We start from the raw sequence: 15,916 nt of genomic DNA on the forward strand, positions 1-15,916 counted from the left end.
GGAAAGGTGGAAGAAAGAAATGAATTATGAAGGGAAAAGTGGGCACCCAGTCCATATATCCTGGGTGGACTGGTCCACTGGAAAGTGTCTTCCCTGAGGGATGGAGCTGACTTGTAGGCAGAACCCATTCTCTAGTGGAGACAGGAATAAATCCAGCCTCCAAATTGATCATGACTGAGGAGACAGGGCAAGAGCTCTGGTGTGTCCTGCCTTGGCTGAAGGAACAACCACAGCAGGTGCACAGATGTGCTAAGACAACGTCAGCTCACCCTGGATCCTGTAGACGTAGAAGGTGTCTGAATCCACCTCCTGGTCATCCACAAATGTCCGGCAGAAATAGGTCTTATCCTCAAAGAAGCCTTTGAATCCCTGCTGTGGATCATATGTAGCTGGGATGGGGTTCTCCACCTTCTTCTCATAGAGGGTGACCTGCATCTGTGGGTTGGTCACACGGCAGGGGATGGTGGCCTCTGTGTAGCCCGTGATGAAGATGAAGACCTCCTCAGAGGTGACTGCGGGGAGGAAAACTAGCGAGGGATCTGCGGGAGAGGGGGAACATTGGTTAGGGAAAGCTGCTTGAAGCGTAACCAGTGCTGCTCTGTTCTCCTCCAGGAAGAGAATGAACTCCTCTAGGAATGCTCCAACACAGGGCCCTGACTCCATATTAGTGGGATGCTTCTTCCCATGCTTCCCATGGGACAGTAGAGCTGCATGTTGTGTGCTTGTCAAACCTCTCCTGGGAGGGTGAGAAACACCAGCACCACTGAACACCATAAAGGGCTCTCCTGCACTTGGAGGAGGGATCTGGGGATGCCAGGTGCTTGGAGACACAATAAGTCAAAGCCCTCTTTCTCCTGGTTGCTAAACCCCATGGAAACCCACAGGCAAAGACATGCTGTCCCCTACCTGGAACGTAGATGTACAGGGCTTTCCTCTCCGCTGGCTCTGGAGCCTGCTCAGGGCTGTAGGTACATGTGTACTCCCCGGTGTGATGGCCTGTCACGTTCCTGAGGGTGAGATTGCTGACGAAGACACCGTCCCTGTGCTCCAGTGAGGCAGCAAGGGGCTGCCCCTCCCGTTCCCAGACCAGCTCTCTGTCCCCATAGCACAGGAGGGAGACGCTGCTGTGAAGGCTGAGGACAAGCTCAGTCTCTCTGGGTTCGATGTGCAGCCTGCTGTCCCCAAACGTTATCTCCAGGAGACCTGAAAGAGGAGTGACATGAGACCAAATTGGATTCCTCTGAACTCCACAGAGAAGCACACTGGAGCACCACCTCATGGCAATGTGTTTGCTTTGTAGTGTCAGTCTTTACACTGAAAGATAACTTTCCTGGATTTGTCTTCCCTAGTGTAGTCACCACTGACAAACCCACAATCTCCTCAGAAATGTCCTGTCAGCCTAGAGCTTGGTGGGTCACCCTTCATTTCCTGTAGCTCTTGCAACCCTTACTGGAGAGCAAATAAGACATCACAGGATTTAGCAGTGTTCAATGCAGCACATGTAGTCTGTGGCAATATTGAGTGGAGAACCCCCAAGGAGGACAGGAGGCAATTCTTTGCTCTTCTGGCTGCCTGTTCACACAGAGTGTCAGACAGGGTACAGAATAGGCTGAAACAATGTCAGTTTACAAGAAAGTGACAAAGGAATGAAAGCAAAACCTTGCAGGAAATCCTTTGGAAGCAATAGATCAGGCAAGGTCTTCCTGAATGGCTCCCTGTGTCTCTCTCAGCTTCCTTGCTTCACCATTTGCCCAGATGTCCCAGTGGGACTGTGACATGTGCTCCTCCCTGGTGTCCCCACAGGTGGGCAGGACAGCTGGGGACAGCTCCAGGGACTTGCAGCAGTGCTGTGAACAGCCCAGGTGCAGCCAGAAGCTCTGGTGCCTTGCTATGGAGGATTGTTGGATATGTGGGGTCTGACCAAATCCTTCCTGCTGTGGGGTGTCCAGCTAATTTGGGTTCTCAGGTGTCTGCTAAGGAAGGGCTGAGCCCACCTGGCAGTGTTGCCTGTGCAAAGGTCTCCTTCTCCCACCGTGCTGTGCATCACTGTGAAGCAGGTGGGGACTTCCCATGCACCCTGCCACAGGATTGAGCCAGCCTGTGGATCCGAGGCATGAGGAGGGATAGATGTGCCTGGAGCCTGCTGTGCACCCCAGTGCTTCCCCACAGCACTGCCCCTTTCCTCCCCCTCACACTGAGGTGAGCCCCTCAGGGAAAAATCCCAGTGCAGAGATGACAAACCCCTCCCCAGCCAGAGCACTCACCGGGGAGGATGAGGAGCCAGAGACACGTCCTGAGAGTGGGACACAGCATGGTGAGCTCCAGGCTCGGTGTCTGAATCCTGCCAAGAGCAAAGTGGGATGAGCACAGGACTCAGCAGAGGAGGGAACCCTCAGTCACCCCAGGCGGGGGTCCCTGACCCCCACCCAAGCCTTGGCCCCTCTTCTCCACCTCAGAAACCTTCCATCCCTCCCCAGTTTTCAGCCTTTCCCTCCTGGGGGTGTGGTGGTTCCCCCTCCCACTGGATCTGCACAAGGAGCAGTTTCTAAGGCATCTCCCACTGGTAAACAGGGATTTTGCTGGAGGCCCCAGCAGTTGTGTCAACTTTTGCTCATCTCTGCTGGAAATGCCTCTCCCCCCTCGGCAGAGCCCTGCCTTCCTCCCTCCCTCTGCTTTACCACTTGCCTTTTTTCCCTTAGTTTTTCTTCCTTCAGTCACAGTGAGATAAAACTTGCTAGAAAACAGATCCCCCTCCAACCCTCCCACATTGTTTGCTCCTTCCAATGAAATAAAAGAAGCCTTGTCATGGCACTTGGTTGCTGGCTGGGGTTAAACCACAACAAGCCTGAATAAACCCCCCACAAAAATTAGTTTCTTGTATTTAACTTTTAAATACATATATTTAAGATAACATCTCAGAGGTTTTTTAGTTTAAAATCCTTCTAATCAACATTTCTCAAGAATTTTTTTCCACAGAGCCTTTTCAGCCCTCCCTGGTGCAAATGAAGTGCCCAAAATGATGAGACCAGAGCTCCCTAAGAGCAGGGGTCTGTCTCCTGTGTGTTGGGGTGATGGGTACCCTTCCCCATTGTGCCTGCAGGGATGGGAATGAGTATTTCTGAAAACCAAAATGCACACCCTGACAAGGGGAAGAGTAAGGGGAAAGGCTTTCTCTGTGCCTGGGCAAAGCTGGGGGGAAATGAGTTCACTGGGGAACTTGGGGATGCTCCTGCATGGAGCTGAACTCCATGGCTCAGCCATGCAACCCCAGGCTGAGCTCCTGCCCTGCTGCTGGGCCACCTCCCAAGGCAGACCCCCGAGGAGAAGCCCCCTGTGATGCCAGCAGTGCTCTGGGGAGCTCTTGCCAGGCTTGAGGAGGGCTAGTGGCACTCTGGACTTGCTGACCTGGCCCCAGGCACCGTCTCTTACTGAGCTCTCTGCTGCCTCTTGGCCCTGGAAAGGCCTCTCGGTCTGCTTGATGTTAAGGAGGAAATGGTTTTTAAATGACGTGCGCTTGTCAGATGTTTTTATTATTCTCTTGCTTTGGCTCCACAAAAGTCTGATCTACCACAAATCCTTCCAGGTCTCCAGCTTATTCAGCAGCGTCCCTCTTTCTCCTCCAGAAAAACCCTCTATGACTCTTTCTCTATCTGCGTTTGCCAGAGGGGATAAGAGCACTTAGGGCAAGAGCTGGGGGTGGGTAGGATGAAAGGACCGAGGTGAAATTCAGGCTGTAAATGAATGTGACCTCCCTGCACCCACCCTCGGAGAGCACCGAGCTGCAGGAGAGAGGAGGAGGATGGCCAATCTAATCTCTGCCCCCTCAAGGCATTGCCATGAGAACAATTACCTTTGTTTCCCCATTCTCCTTTGTTTCCCCATTCTCCTTTACAAAGGTGTGTGATTCATCCATTATTCAATGTTCAAGGTTGTAAGGACAGCTGGGATCCTCTCTGTTCACCCCTTCCTGCCTGCATGAACAAGCTAGGGTGTATTCACCACCACACCACCTGCCTGTAAGCTGCTAAAATCTTCCCAAGCTCATGTCCAGCTTTTATCTGCCTGTCCAGCTTCACGACTGTCAGTCCTGCTGCAGGCAAGACCTTGGCTTCCTGTCCCCACTCACACAGGTCCCTCACTCCACCAGTGGTCTCTGCAGGACCACTAATGGGCAAACTCTTGCCCTGCAGGACCAGGGGGCTGGGCACGGGTGTGTGTGGATCCTGGGCTAGCAGGGGTGTTGCTCCAGCGAGCAGTGAGAGCCCCACAGCCTCCGCCTGCCGCCTCTGGCCGCCTCTGCTGTGTTCATAGCTGGTTTTAATAAAGCTGCTGGTTTTGCAGAAAGGCATTTCTCTTGGAGAAGCTTCCCAAGCAGAGTGGGAGGGTGGCAACGTCTCACAGAGTGGTGACCTCTCCCTTGTTTGTCTGCTCTGGCCAGGGCGAGAGGCATGCCCAGAGAGGCTGAGCTCTGCCCATCAAGGCTTTCTGTCCCTGTCACGGGGACACGTGTGCTTGCACATGTGGGTGCACACAGGCATTTCACAATGGATGCAAATGCCCCCAGCTCACTGCCAGCCTTGAGAGCACTTGTTTCTCTCCTCAATCCCAGTTTTTGTTCTCAGCAGGGACTGTAAGTGCCTCCAAGAGTGCCAGACAAGGAGGAGCAACCCCACTCAGTGGTCCAAAAGCAGGCACCCAGATATTATCCCACCCAGGGACCCAAACACAGGCTCCTACATGATGCTCAGCTGCCTTGGGTGGTCTCCTCCCACCCCTATGTATCAGCAGGATGCCACAGACCACTCAGACTCCTATATCCTATAGGCCAGGCCCTGAGTATTTTCAAGCAAAGGGGCACTTTGCCTTCACCCATCCAGGCACAGTCATGGAGGCCAGGGAGCTCCTGCAGCAATGCCACATCCAGCACTCTTCCCTCAGCCCTGCAGCTCTGTGGCAGCCTCCCACCTTGCAGCCACCAAAGTGCTGTCCTGACTCTCCATCCCCATGTTATACCCCTCACCATCCTTCCCTCCCCACCAGCACTGGTACAGACCTTCTCTCTGCCCCTCTCCAGCTCTGCAATGTGAAGGCAAACTGGTCCTGGCAAGGCAGGGAAAGGAGCTTTTCTCTTGAGCTGCACTGTTTATTATTCTAAAGGAGGAATTTGGCTGGGAGAGGAGACAGGAGGTCGGCTGGCTCGCAGGGCAGCCGCGCTGGCTGGGTGACACAGCCCCACACCACATTCAGCCCCACATGCCTGTGGGGTGGCTGTGCTCCCCAGGGGCTCAGGTCTGGGGGGGCTCAGGTCCCAGGGGCCACACTGGGGCTTGGCCAAGTGCCATGGGGGTGGCTGGTCCCCGACAGTTGGCACAAGCCTGCTCACCCCCACGCTGTGCCCAGCAAGGCCAGAGCTGGACACTGCTGGACTGAGTGTCTGTGGGGGTTTGGAGTCCAAACAAGAGAGATACAGGCAACTGCCCCTGACTGGTGACACAGACACTGTCTGTCCTTATCTCCCCTCTGCAATCACACCAGCCTGGCCAGGCAGAGAGTGGAATTTGCAGCAGAAATGAGGAGAGCTGAGCCAACCCTGGGGCTGCTGGCTTTCCCAACTGGCAAAGCAAAGTGTCCCATGGCTGGCTGTGGTCAGGCACCGCTGGAATCCTGTTTGAGCATCCCTAACCTTGTGCTCTTGCAGGCGTTTCTGGGGTGATGGAATAAATGGAGTCACCCCAACATCCCAAAACAGCTGCAGCACTGAGCACAGGGCTCTGCTGGCCTGTGATCCCACAGACAGCACACAGGCAAGAGGGCCAGAGCAGAGGTCAAACAGCACGGCCAGGGCCATGGCTGCGCCAGGACCAGGATTCAAGTCTCATGATTCCCCATCTCATGACTGCACAGCTCTTCCAGAGCAGCCCGCTCCCATTTCTCCTGCATCCCAAATCTGATGACAGCTGAACTTTCTCCTCCGCCTCCTCTCCCACTCCCTCGCTTGAGCAGACAGGGGCTGATGCCTCTGTGGCTGATGAACTTGGACAGGAATTTCTGCAGCAGGAGCAGGGCAACGCCCAGGGTTTTGGACACAAGAGCTGTGTCCAGCCTCTGCTGGGGATGGTCCCATCTTTATTTAGGGAGCCACCTCTACTACTCCTTGCACCTCAGAGTGCCTTGCTAAGCAGCTCAAGCATCACCAAACCTTACTGATTTATTAACATTCCCCCGCTCCAGACCTCTCTCTTATTTAAGAATGCTAGTAAGCCTAAGATTCCTTTGCTAATGCCCAAAATATGCTGTGTGGGTTCAGTCTTGACTATTCTTGGGTAACAAGGAAAGAATTTCTTCTGACTTTGTTCTGTGTGCCCTGCCACACCTCTGAGCCTCCTTTCCTCTGTGCTGGCTCCCAGCATGTGTATGGCACAGCGATGCATGGCACTGCCTGTCCCCAAGCATGGGTCATGTAGGACAGGGCCCTTTCCAGCCCTGTAAATGTATTAAACCATGGAGGAGAATGGGTTGGGGACTGCAAGGATGTCCTTCCAGGATGCCCTCCTCTCCTGCACACCACATTTCTTGCCTCTCCACAGCCAGTGCCCTGTGCAGAACAAGTGTGTGTGGTGGGGGTCCCACAAGCACCCCTAGAGCTGTGAGAGCTGAGAATCAGCTTGCAGAGCTGGCGCATGGGGAATAGGATGGCTCAGAATGCTGGGGAGCAGGAAAGCAGCCAACAGCTGCCCTGAGAGCCACCTTGGCAGGAGCTCTGGTCCCTACAGGTCATTAGTCACCGGTAAGAGGATGCGTTGTTTGCTGGAAATCAGGGCGCACAGCCCGCTCTCAGCAAATTCTATTTGCATTTCCAGGGGCAATTCCTGTATCCATTGCCCCCTGTTTCTCTTCTCTCTTGCCATGCCCTCCTTGCCCTCATCCCTGCTCCTGTGGTGCTGGGCAGAGGTGCTGGATGCTAGCCCTGCCCACGAGGGCATCTCGCCTGGCAGCATGACTGGGAAGGAGCTCTCACACAGCCACCAATCAATCCTTTCCCTTCCTCTGGATTTCTATTTCTAGCCCCTTTTCTTGCAGGGCTGTGCTTCCAGGCACTCCCACAATGCTCGATGGCCCTGCTGGCCCTGCCAAGCAGGCGAGGGACATCTGGTGCAAATTAGCGGGAAGTCAAATATACTTTATTTCTTCTTTGTCTAAGCGCATCTGAGTCATTAAGTGAGATCATGGGTGCCCATATGCAATAAAAATTCCCTGTATGGATCCCATGATCAATGCTGCTCGCAGCCAGGGAGGGAAGGCTTCTCCTGGCAGGGGGAGGGGGACACCATCCCCTGGTTTTGAAGGCAAAAAGCTCCCTGAGCAGAGGCTGGTGACCCCTGAAACCCAAACCTTTCTTGTCCAGCAGTGAAACTCCTTGGCTTGTCCTGTTCTCCTCTGCCACCCTCCCTCTGGCCTCTACAACTGCTTCTTTCCCACCCTTTAATCTAAATAAAACTGAGTGGTTGTTTGTTTTTTTTTTTCCCTTGGCTGGAATTGTCCGGAGTTGCAACATCTCTCCTCTGGGGTCCCTCGGCTCCCATGACACCGTGTTTACTCACAGGCCAGATTATCATCACAGAGCCCTTTTTCTTTTTCCCAGCAAAAGGCTAGAATTAGGCAGAGCACACACATGGGGAGCCTGTCATCCCAAGGCCCATAAACGGCTGCTGATAAAACACAGAGGTAGGAAATCTGAAACCAGACTGAGGAGCAGCGGGGCTGGGGAGTCCCTGTGTCCCACAGACCATCCCTGCCTCGGGATCAATACCTGGGGGCAAAACCCTCCTCACCTGGCCACCTGCCACTGCCAAGGGCATCCTGAGGCTTTACCCTTGGAGACCAGGGAATGCTGAGAGCCCTGGGAACCTGTTGGCAATGTGCTGGATCTGGGGGTGTTTCAGCCTGGGAGAGGGGAGGCTCTGCAAGCACAAGCAGTGTCATTAATGACAGAACCCACTGAGTGGTTTTGTGAGGGCTCCTTGACTGTGAAGATGTGACTAAAGCCACAGCCTTGGTATGGATGGAGCTCCCTAAGGGACAGGCAAAGCACGAGCAGATGCCACCTCTGGGGATGAGCCGAGGGACAAGCCCAGGGACACTGTGCCCACAGGAGAGAATGGCTCTCCTGCTGACCTCTGCAGCAGGGAGCAGATCTGACATGACCAAAGTCCCTGTCCAGGACCCTAGATTGTGGTGCCCAGCCTCAGTGGCACCTGGAGAAGGTGGCTGTGTGGTCATGAGGGTCGTGCAGTAGATGTCAGTACATGAGTGGCACACCAGCCTCCTCCAGCCCAGCCTGCCACAGACTTTGACAGCATCTGACAGAAAGCTGAAAATGAGGACTGTGACCCCGAAGCAGGGGAGGGAGACTGCCAGGGAGGATGACAAGTCCACACTGAGCCCCAGCAGCATGATTCAGCTGCCCTGGGGTCAACCACATGAGGAATGGGGTGTGGAGGCGAGCCCCACGCAGCTCTGTCTGACCACGTCCATCCTCCCTCTCCAAGCAAGGGGCACCACAATGTCCACAAACAGAATCCAGCAGATCTTCAGCCATGGGCTCTCCACAACATGTCACTGTGAGGAGCCAGCACAGAGGGACGTGGGACCAGGGCGAGCCCTGCACTCTCACCCCAATCCCCTCCTCTTTCCCCCTCAGTTTTAAGCCCATGGGAGACAGAGGAAACGAGTGACCCATTTAGTGCAAGTTCAGAATAAAAAGAAACATCTGTTTGGAGAGGTGCCAGCGTTATAAATAATCCCCCAGCCCCGAGTGATGGTATTCATGTCCCTTTCGGCTGCGCATGCTCCCCTGCTTCCGCTTTCAGAGGAAAGGCCAGACCCCAGGGGCTGCTCCCCGGAGCCTGCAAGCTTGGCCAGGACTGTGGGAAAACCCTGGGTGAGGACCAGGGTCCACCTGGGCCTGGGGAAGGAGGGAGGGGGTGTTGGGAGGGATGGCTGCCACGTGCCGAGCAATGCCCAGCTGTCCCTTGATGCATCCCCCGCTTCTCTCCCCAGTCAAATCCTGCCCACCTTGGTCTCCCTGGGGCAGACAGTGTGTGCCAGAGCCATGGTGGTGCTGAGATTGGCTCATGGTGGTGCTGGGACTGGTCTGGGGTGGTGCTGGAGGCTGGCCAGCATTTTGGAGCACAGCTCTAAGTCTGGCATTGTGCATGTCTGGGGATGCTCATGCTGGGTGGGGGGAGCAGGGCTCTGTTCAAACTCAGAGCTCACCCCCTGAAGCACAGTGAGTCCCCCAGGGAGGTATAAATATGCCCCTTGGGAGCATTTCAGCCCTGCCGAGTCCTCTTTTCCAACAGGATGCTCTAAATGATCCAACGCAGCTCAGCTGGGGCTGTCCATGACTGTCCCTTAACTTCTCCATAACTCCTGACAGCAAAGATATTTTTGGGAGAGCACACCATGCTGTTTCACGAGCACGTCAGCAATGGCAATTGTGAACATGGCTGCAGGGAATCCAAACTGCTGTCCAGGACCCACACAGCTCCCTGCATCCCACGGGCCTGTCCAACAGGGTAGCAAAGCCTTGGAGCTGGCTGACAGCAGTGACTCAGAATTCGCTTATCCTTCCACCCCCAAACTGGCATGTTTGGGGGTCCCAGCACCTGGACACGTCAGACTGCATGGGGGTTGCCTGCCTTGAGCAGAGTCTCTCTGCTTACCTGCTGCTTCTCCCCACCAGAGCAGAGAGTGAGGGAAGCAGGGGATGTGGAACCAAGGTCAGGCACCCTCTTGGCTTCTCATCCCTTGTCCTGGCATCTCCAGAGTTTTCCTCACTCTTGTTCCATGGCTGCCAGAAAGCCGTGTCTGCCTTCAAGTGAAGCATCTGCTAAGGCTTGCACAGGGAGGAGAACATTCCCCAGCACCTCCATCACCTGCTCACGGCCACTGATCCAGGGTGGCTGCTCTGGTGGGGCAGGGCCTGAGCCAAAGGTCCCAGCTGGCTCTAATTAGCCACTAATAAGCTGCAAAAGGAGGGCAATGGAGGCAGGATGAGAAATAGAACCATCCTAAGTCCCCATAGGATGCAGGGGCTTTGCAAAGCCCAAGGAGCAGGCAGAGTGTTGTGGTCTTACCAGACCTACATCGCAGCAAAGACGAGCAACCTGATCCTCTTGTGAGCATTTCCCTGAGATCTGCGGAGGAGGAGATAATCTCCGTGGATGCATCAACTCCTCTCAGCTGCCTTCGAGGGACCCGAGCTTAATTGCTTTGTTCTGGGGTTTTAGGCTCTCGTGGCTGGGATTAGGCACTCACCATCTCTGTGGTCAGGGCACCGTTTGCCTATTTGCAGGACCTGGAGAGGAGCCTGGCACCATGGCCAGAGTGGGAAAGGATTTCTGACAGGGAGCAAAATGCAACTTCAGGTCCAGCTCTTGGTGCCATGGGCTGATTCTGCCCCTTCATGCTTAGACTCATGTATGGGGCAGGAAGACTGGGATGGTGGCACTCGGCACCAGGACTGCAGAGATGGATAACCTCCTCCTGCATGCTCTGGCCAGGCAGCATAAGCCATGATTGCCAACCTGCATGCAGGGTCCTTTATAATTTCTCCTCTCAGTCACAAAGCAGAAATCAGTTCCCCTCTGCACCCATGCTCTGCAAACAGCCCCTACCCCCAAAACCTGACAGAACCTCAAGAAGAGAAGCAAAGGCAGGACTTGGCACCAGCAGCTGCCAGCACCCACTGCCCTCCCTCTGAGTACAGCTTTAAAATGGGCACTGAGTCCTGCTCCTGAATCAGACCATATTCTCCCAAACAGCTCCCAGGCTGGAGAAGGAAACTTGGCAGCTGCCTGCGGGGAGAGAGGAGGGGACCCCTCTTGTGGTGCACTCAGCCCCAAGGAAAGCAGCGTTTCTGTTCTGTCACCATTGCTTGGCAAAGCCTGAAACCAAGGTGACTTCCAGTTTGGGAGTGGAGAATGAGATTGCAGAGCGCAGGGCTTGAAATGGTGAATTTTCTGCTGGCACCGGTTCAGACAAACCCACAAGCAAACATATTTTTTTGTATAAATAAGACAGTGTGTCTCGCCAGTTAAAGCAATTCAAACATGAATGTAGCAATTTAATTGGTGCCAATTGCTGGGTCTTGGTAGCATTAAGATTTCAGTCACAGACTCTTTCTCATGGTAGTTGGGCCGGAAGAAGGAAGGCAGAGGGCCTGGCAGGATGGGGCTGAGGGGAAAGATTGCCCATCTCCTGCTGCTTCAGGAGCGTCACCCCTTTGAGCAGCCCTGTGCTGCCCATGGGGAGCTGCCAGCAAGTCCCCTGCCACAGCAGGGAGAAGGTGCCCCATCTGTTTCCTGGCTGGCAGCTCAGGGTCTGACAATCAGTGCAGTGCCCTGATACATCCCTGCACTCTGCAACCCTTCCCTGCTCCAGCTCCGGCACCCCACAGCCTCCTGCCAGCTCCATCACACACTGGCTCTTACTGAGCCCCAGGAAGAGGGTGGGATGGGTGGTAGTGAATTCCTGGATGGATGAGCAGGTGGCCCTGCAGACATGGCCTGGAGAGAATGAGTCCAGCCATGGGAGCAGGACAGACACGATGCACTGCACCACCCTGGCTTTTCTGGCTTTTCTGTGGAAGTTTTGTGAGCTCCCTGATCCCTGCACAGGCTCTGCACACCGCACTCCTCTGGTTCTGCAGACGGGTGGTTGGTTCTGCAGGTGTGTACCACAGCCTGGTGTGCACCCAGTGATGCTGGAAAAGCAGGGTGTGAGGGACAGTATATCACTGTACAGCTCCTGTTACCAGACCAGGGGATAATGGACCCATGGGACCCCTTTGTTCAGCACATGACTCATCCCAGCACCCCTCTGAGCATCCCCAACACATGTCCCTGGGTGTGCTCTGTGCTCCCCACAGTGCTGGGAACGTGCTGCCCTTCCATGAGGAGATGTCTCAGTGGCAGCAGAACAGGACAGAGGTGCACTTAGCTTGGGAACCCTAATTAGGCAATGGGGGAGAGAAGGAGGGGAAACAACCACCCCTAAAACAAGCCTCGTTATGTCCAATTTGCCTGGCGGAGCGGAAGGAGCCTCCTGGAGCTGCTCCAGCCCCTCAGGAAACAATACCCAGTCTATAGCCTCCCCTTGCAGCTCCTCTCCAGGGGATTTCTTTCCCTTGGTTAAAGTACAAACAAACAAACTCCAAGTGTTCAGCTCCAATCCTCCCTTGCAGGGGTAGGATACATCCAGCCAGCCCTGCGCCCACATGGTCCCCAGCTCCTTCCAGCTCTGGGTCAAAGGCAGCCCCAGCTGCCAGCACTGTGTTCCCACAGGATTCAGCCACTGCAGGGCTCTTCTGCTCCCTGCCCTTTGCTGCTCCATCCCAGGAAAATGCTTTGCTGGAGCCTGACACTATGGACAGCACTGCAATCCCATCCCACTACCAATCAGACACCGAGGCCAAAGGAGCCTTGAGGACCAGACACATAATTCCTTGCCCAGACCCTCTGGCAGCAGCTGGTCATCTGGCCAATGCCACAGCCAGCCAACGTGGTCTCTTCTTGCATGGCATCACTCACGCAGCTAGAGAGCCTTTCTTATCCTCAGCTTTCCTCTGGTGCTCACTGAGACAATCCTGTCTTTCCTAGTCCTGGAGACAGGCTCAGTGCTCTCCTCTCCCTGACAGTGTTCTGAATGCCTCAGAAATTCTTTCAGATATCTATCAAAAATGAGGCTGACAGAGACCAGGGGTCATTATCCTGTTGCTCTGTCCATATCTTCCCAGGCAGAGCTTTGCCTGACATGTGCTTTGAGACTTGTGGGGCTGAAGGAACTCAGCCTCCTCCAATACCCTACATATATTTCCCCTAAAAGCTCTTTTCTCTCTCTGGTGACCTTTCCTGTACATGAAGAGTGTGTCACCTTCCCACAACACCCAGTGACCAACAAGCCCCATCAGCCCCTCTCCCAGTCCTCTGCAGCTTCTTCTGGGCTTCTCATCATCCTCACTGCTCTCCCTGAGCCTTTCCACTCCATGTCCATCCCTGCTGAAGCACTCATTGTCACTTGCTGGGGAGGACCCATTCTTTCCACCCTGCCTGTCTGAGCTGCCTCCAGCCATGCACCTTTCAGCACATCCCTTGGGAAGAGCTGTGGTTTTCCTGGCATCGTGCTGCAATCTGGTTTGTGTCCACTATTGCCACCCTGGTTGGTGCTGGACTCTGCCCAGGACTCTTGGGATCCTCCTGCTCTCCTGTGCTGGCTGGCTGCTCACCCAGCTTGGTGCCAGCCCAGGAATTAGGATGTGTGCTCATCCACCTCCCAGGTGGTTAATGTAGGGATTGCAGAGGACCATGCCCAGGCCAGAGCCCTGCAGGACCCCAGAAGATGTGCCCAGGACTGTGAACAGAAAGCCATGGCTATTCTCCCTGACTGCAGTACTGCAGGTGGCTGTGCTTGTGTTCACCCTCTGCTTTCCAGTCAGACCACGGGCACCCCACTCTCCCAGTCCTGTGTAGAGATGTGGGAGGTGATCCAGGGGCAGGAAATTGAATGCCTGCTGTCCCCTCACCTGCTCCTTCAGCGAGTACCCCCATGCTCTTGAGCTGGAGAAAGGGACAGCTGGCTTTAGGCAGAGAGAAAAGCCCTTTGCATGCTGCAAGTGGGTCGCTGTGATTTGATGCTTGTCCAAAACACTGATCCCTCCTGATGCACCGACTGATTTAGGAATGTTTCCTGGGCTCAGGGACACTGCCCAGGGTTGGTGACTGCCACAACAGCCAGAGCACACACAAGCTTGGGTGACATCCCTGTCAAGGAGTGACTCCAAGCCTCATGTCAGACCCTGGCCAGGGCTGCCATCCAGGGTGGCTGCCTGGCAGCTCCCTCTCCAAGGCAGCCTGGCCTGTGCCCTCAGCCAGGCAGAGCCATGTCCTTGACATTGGCTCATGATGACCACATGAAACTCGCTCCTTTCCCAAGAGCATGGGAAGCACAGGCCCTCTGTCCTGCAGGGTGTTGAGGGGCAAATGGCCTTCCCACCCACCCCTCAATGGTCCCTGGGAGGCACTGGGTCTCAGCATTGCTGTTCCTTGCCATCAGTGGGAGACCCCCTGAAAAGATTTGGGAATGCCAAGCCCCTGCCAACATAGGGTTTGAGCACCAGACCATTCAAGCTCTTTCCCCAATGCTTTAGTTGCTCTGGGGCAAGGACAGTGGAGCACAACATCTTTTTCCAGCACAAATCCTTCTTTGAATGATTCCCAGCTGGCAGGTGAGTGCAGGAGCTGGATGCTCTGAGCCCACAGTGGCACCACTGTGAGCACCAATGCCCAGCAGGTCATGCAAACCCCTGGGCTGTTGGAGCTTTACTCCAGACCAGTTCCTCAGGTCCTACACTTTCAGGACACAAGAGTAGTCCACCATCCATGCCTAGTAGGGTTTTACCAAGCTCTGCCCTCTCCAGTACCCAAGCACAGACCTGAGCAGGGCTTGCAGATGTCCCTCTCAGCCCTGGCCTTGCCCACAGGCACAGGAGTCCTGCCATGGGCACAGACAGAGGTGACATGGTCCTTGGAGCACCCTGCATTCAGGGATAGCCAGTTGTGCTCAGAGAAGCTGGCACTGGGGTGACACTGCTCTGCAGTGGGGCACTCTCACACCTCTAAAAGATGTCTCTTCCCCACGCACACTCCAGCCCTCCCACAGCCACCATCCTGGAGAGCCAGGGCAAGCCCCTGATCCAGGGATCACCTGGGTCCCACTCCCACTGCAGAGTGGTCCCCCCTTCCTGCCCTACAGCTGCAGCATCCCCTTGACTCTCCTCAGCTGTCCCAGTCTAGGATCTGGTGAGAGCTGATGGCATGTCTTTTCCCATGGGATGCCACAGAATTCAACTGCTTTCCACCCAACAGCATCTCCCCAGGGCTCGGTGGGACATTTTGGGCTGCAAACCCCTTGGAGAGGAGCAAAGCTCCTTCCGGAGCAACCGGGCTGGCTCAGGGAGAGGGTCCTCGGGGACCGTACCAGCTCCAGCACGATGTGTCCCACCCAGAGAGCCAGAGCTGAGTGGGGATGGGCGATGGTCACCCAGGTGGGTGACACGAGAGCTTACCTTGGGCAGGGTCCCACCGGCTGAGCTCCTGCGCCGCAGTCCCACCGGCGAAGGCTGCCCCGAAATTCCTTCCTCTCCTCCTCCGCACTCTCTATCTGCTGCCTGCTGAGGCTCTCCCTGCCCTCCCAGCCTTCCCCAGCTGGCAAGGCTTTTCCACTTAAAGGCGAAAGAGAGGGAAAGAAAGAAATGAAGTGGAGGGGAGGAGGGGAAAAAAAATAAAATCAAATCAAAAGGAGAGGCAAGGCTGTGCCAGGGCTGGGCTGCAGCCAAGCCCCTGCTCTGCTCCTCTAGTGCATCTCAGCAGCGCCCTGTACAGCCCCCAGCCCAGCTGGGAGGGGGTCCTGCCGCCCCGGACCCGAGTGTGGAGCAAATCCCGGGGCCGAGGGATGTGCACGCGTGTGAGTGTGCGTGTATAAATAAAAGAGACCTCGGGAGGAGGAGAAGGGGGGAGGCTGTTTCGCCAATGAGGAGCGGAGCTCCTCCGACTTCCTCCCTCCACCCTCTGTGGGGACCCTTTGCAGAGCAGAACTTGCGATTAACGCCCGGCAGACGAGTGTGAGGGGTGAAAAACAAGTTTTAAAAGGAGGAGAAGCCAAAGTGGCTGCAAGGAGAGGGGAGTTCTGCTGTGGGCTGCGATGGGGCGAGCAGTGAGAGCCTGGCTAGCGGGGAACAAAAGGAGCCCGGACCAGCCTGACTATCGCCTCCTTAAACCGGAGGGAAGGAGCTGCTCTCTCCCTGTGTCTGCTTTCAATTCTGGCCTTTTTCCCTGTTTTCTTTTTATTTTATTTT

The 15,916-nt window shown here is 55.2% G+C and overlaps 1 protein-coding gene across 1 annotated transcript in view; it reads right to left on the reverse strand.

Annotated features, from left to right (window-relative positions):
* Positions 1-15,535, reverse strand: part of PDGFRB (platelet derived growth factor receptor beta) — a 31,661-nt gene extending 16,126 nt beyond the window's left edge. Inside the window, exons 1-4 of the mRNA XM_085073707.1 lie at positions 15,128-15,535; positions 2,265-2,341; positions 907-1,203; positions 270-539 (exon numbers count right to left, since the gene is read on the reverse strand). Coding sequence (XP_084929833.1) covers positions 270-539; positions 907-1,203; positions 2,265-2,313 — 616 coding nt within the window. The 5' untranslated portion in view covers positions 2,314-2,341; positions 15,128-15,535. The remainder of the gene's footprint in view (positions 1-269; positions 540-906; positions 1,204-2,264; positions 2,342-15,127) is intronic.
* Positions 15,536-15,916: the final 381 nt, after the last annotated feature.

Source organism: Lichenostomus cassidix, chromosome 13 (assembly GCF_008360975.1).
Source record: "Lichenostomus cassidix isolate B80296 chromosome 13, HeHo_3.0, whole genome shotgun sequence".
NCBI lineage: Eukaryota > Metazoa > Chordata > Aves > Passeriformes > Meliphagidae > Lichenostomus > Lichenostomus cassidix.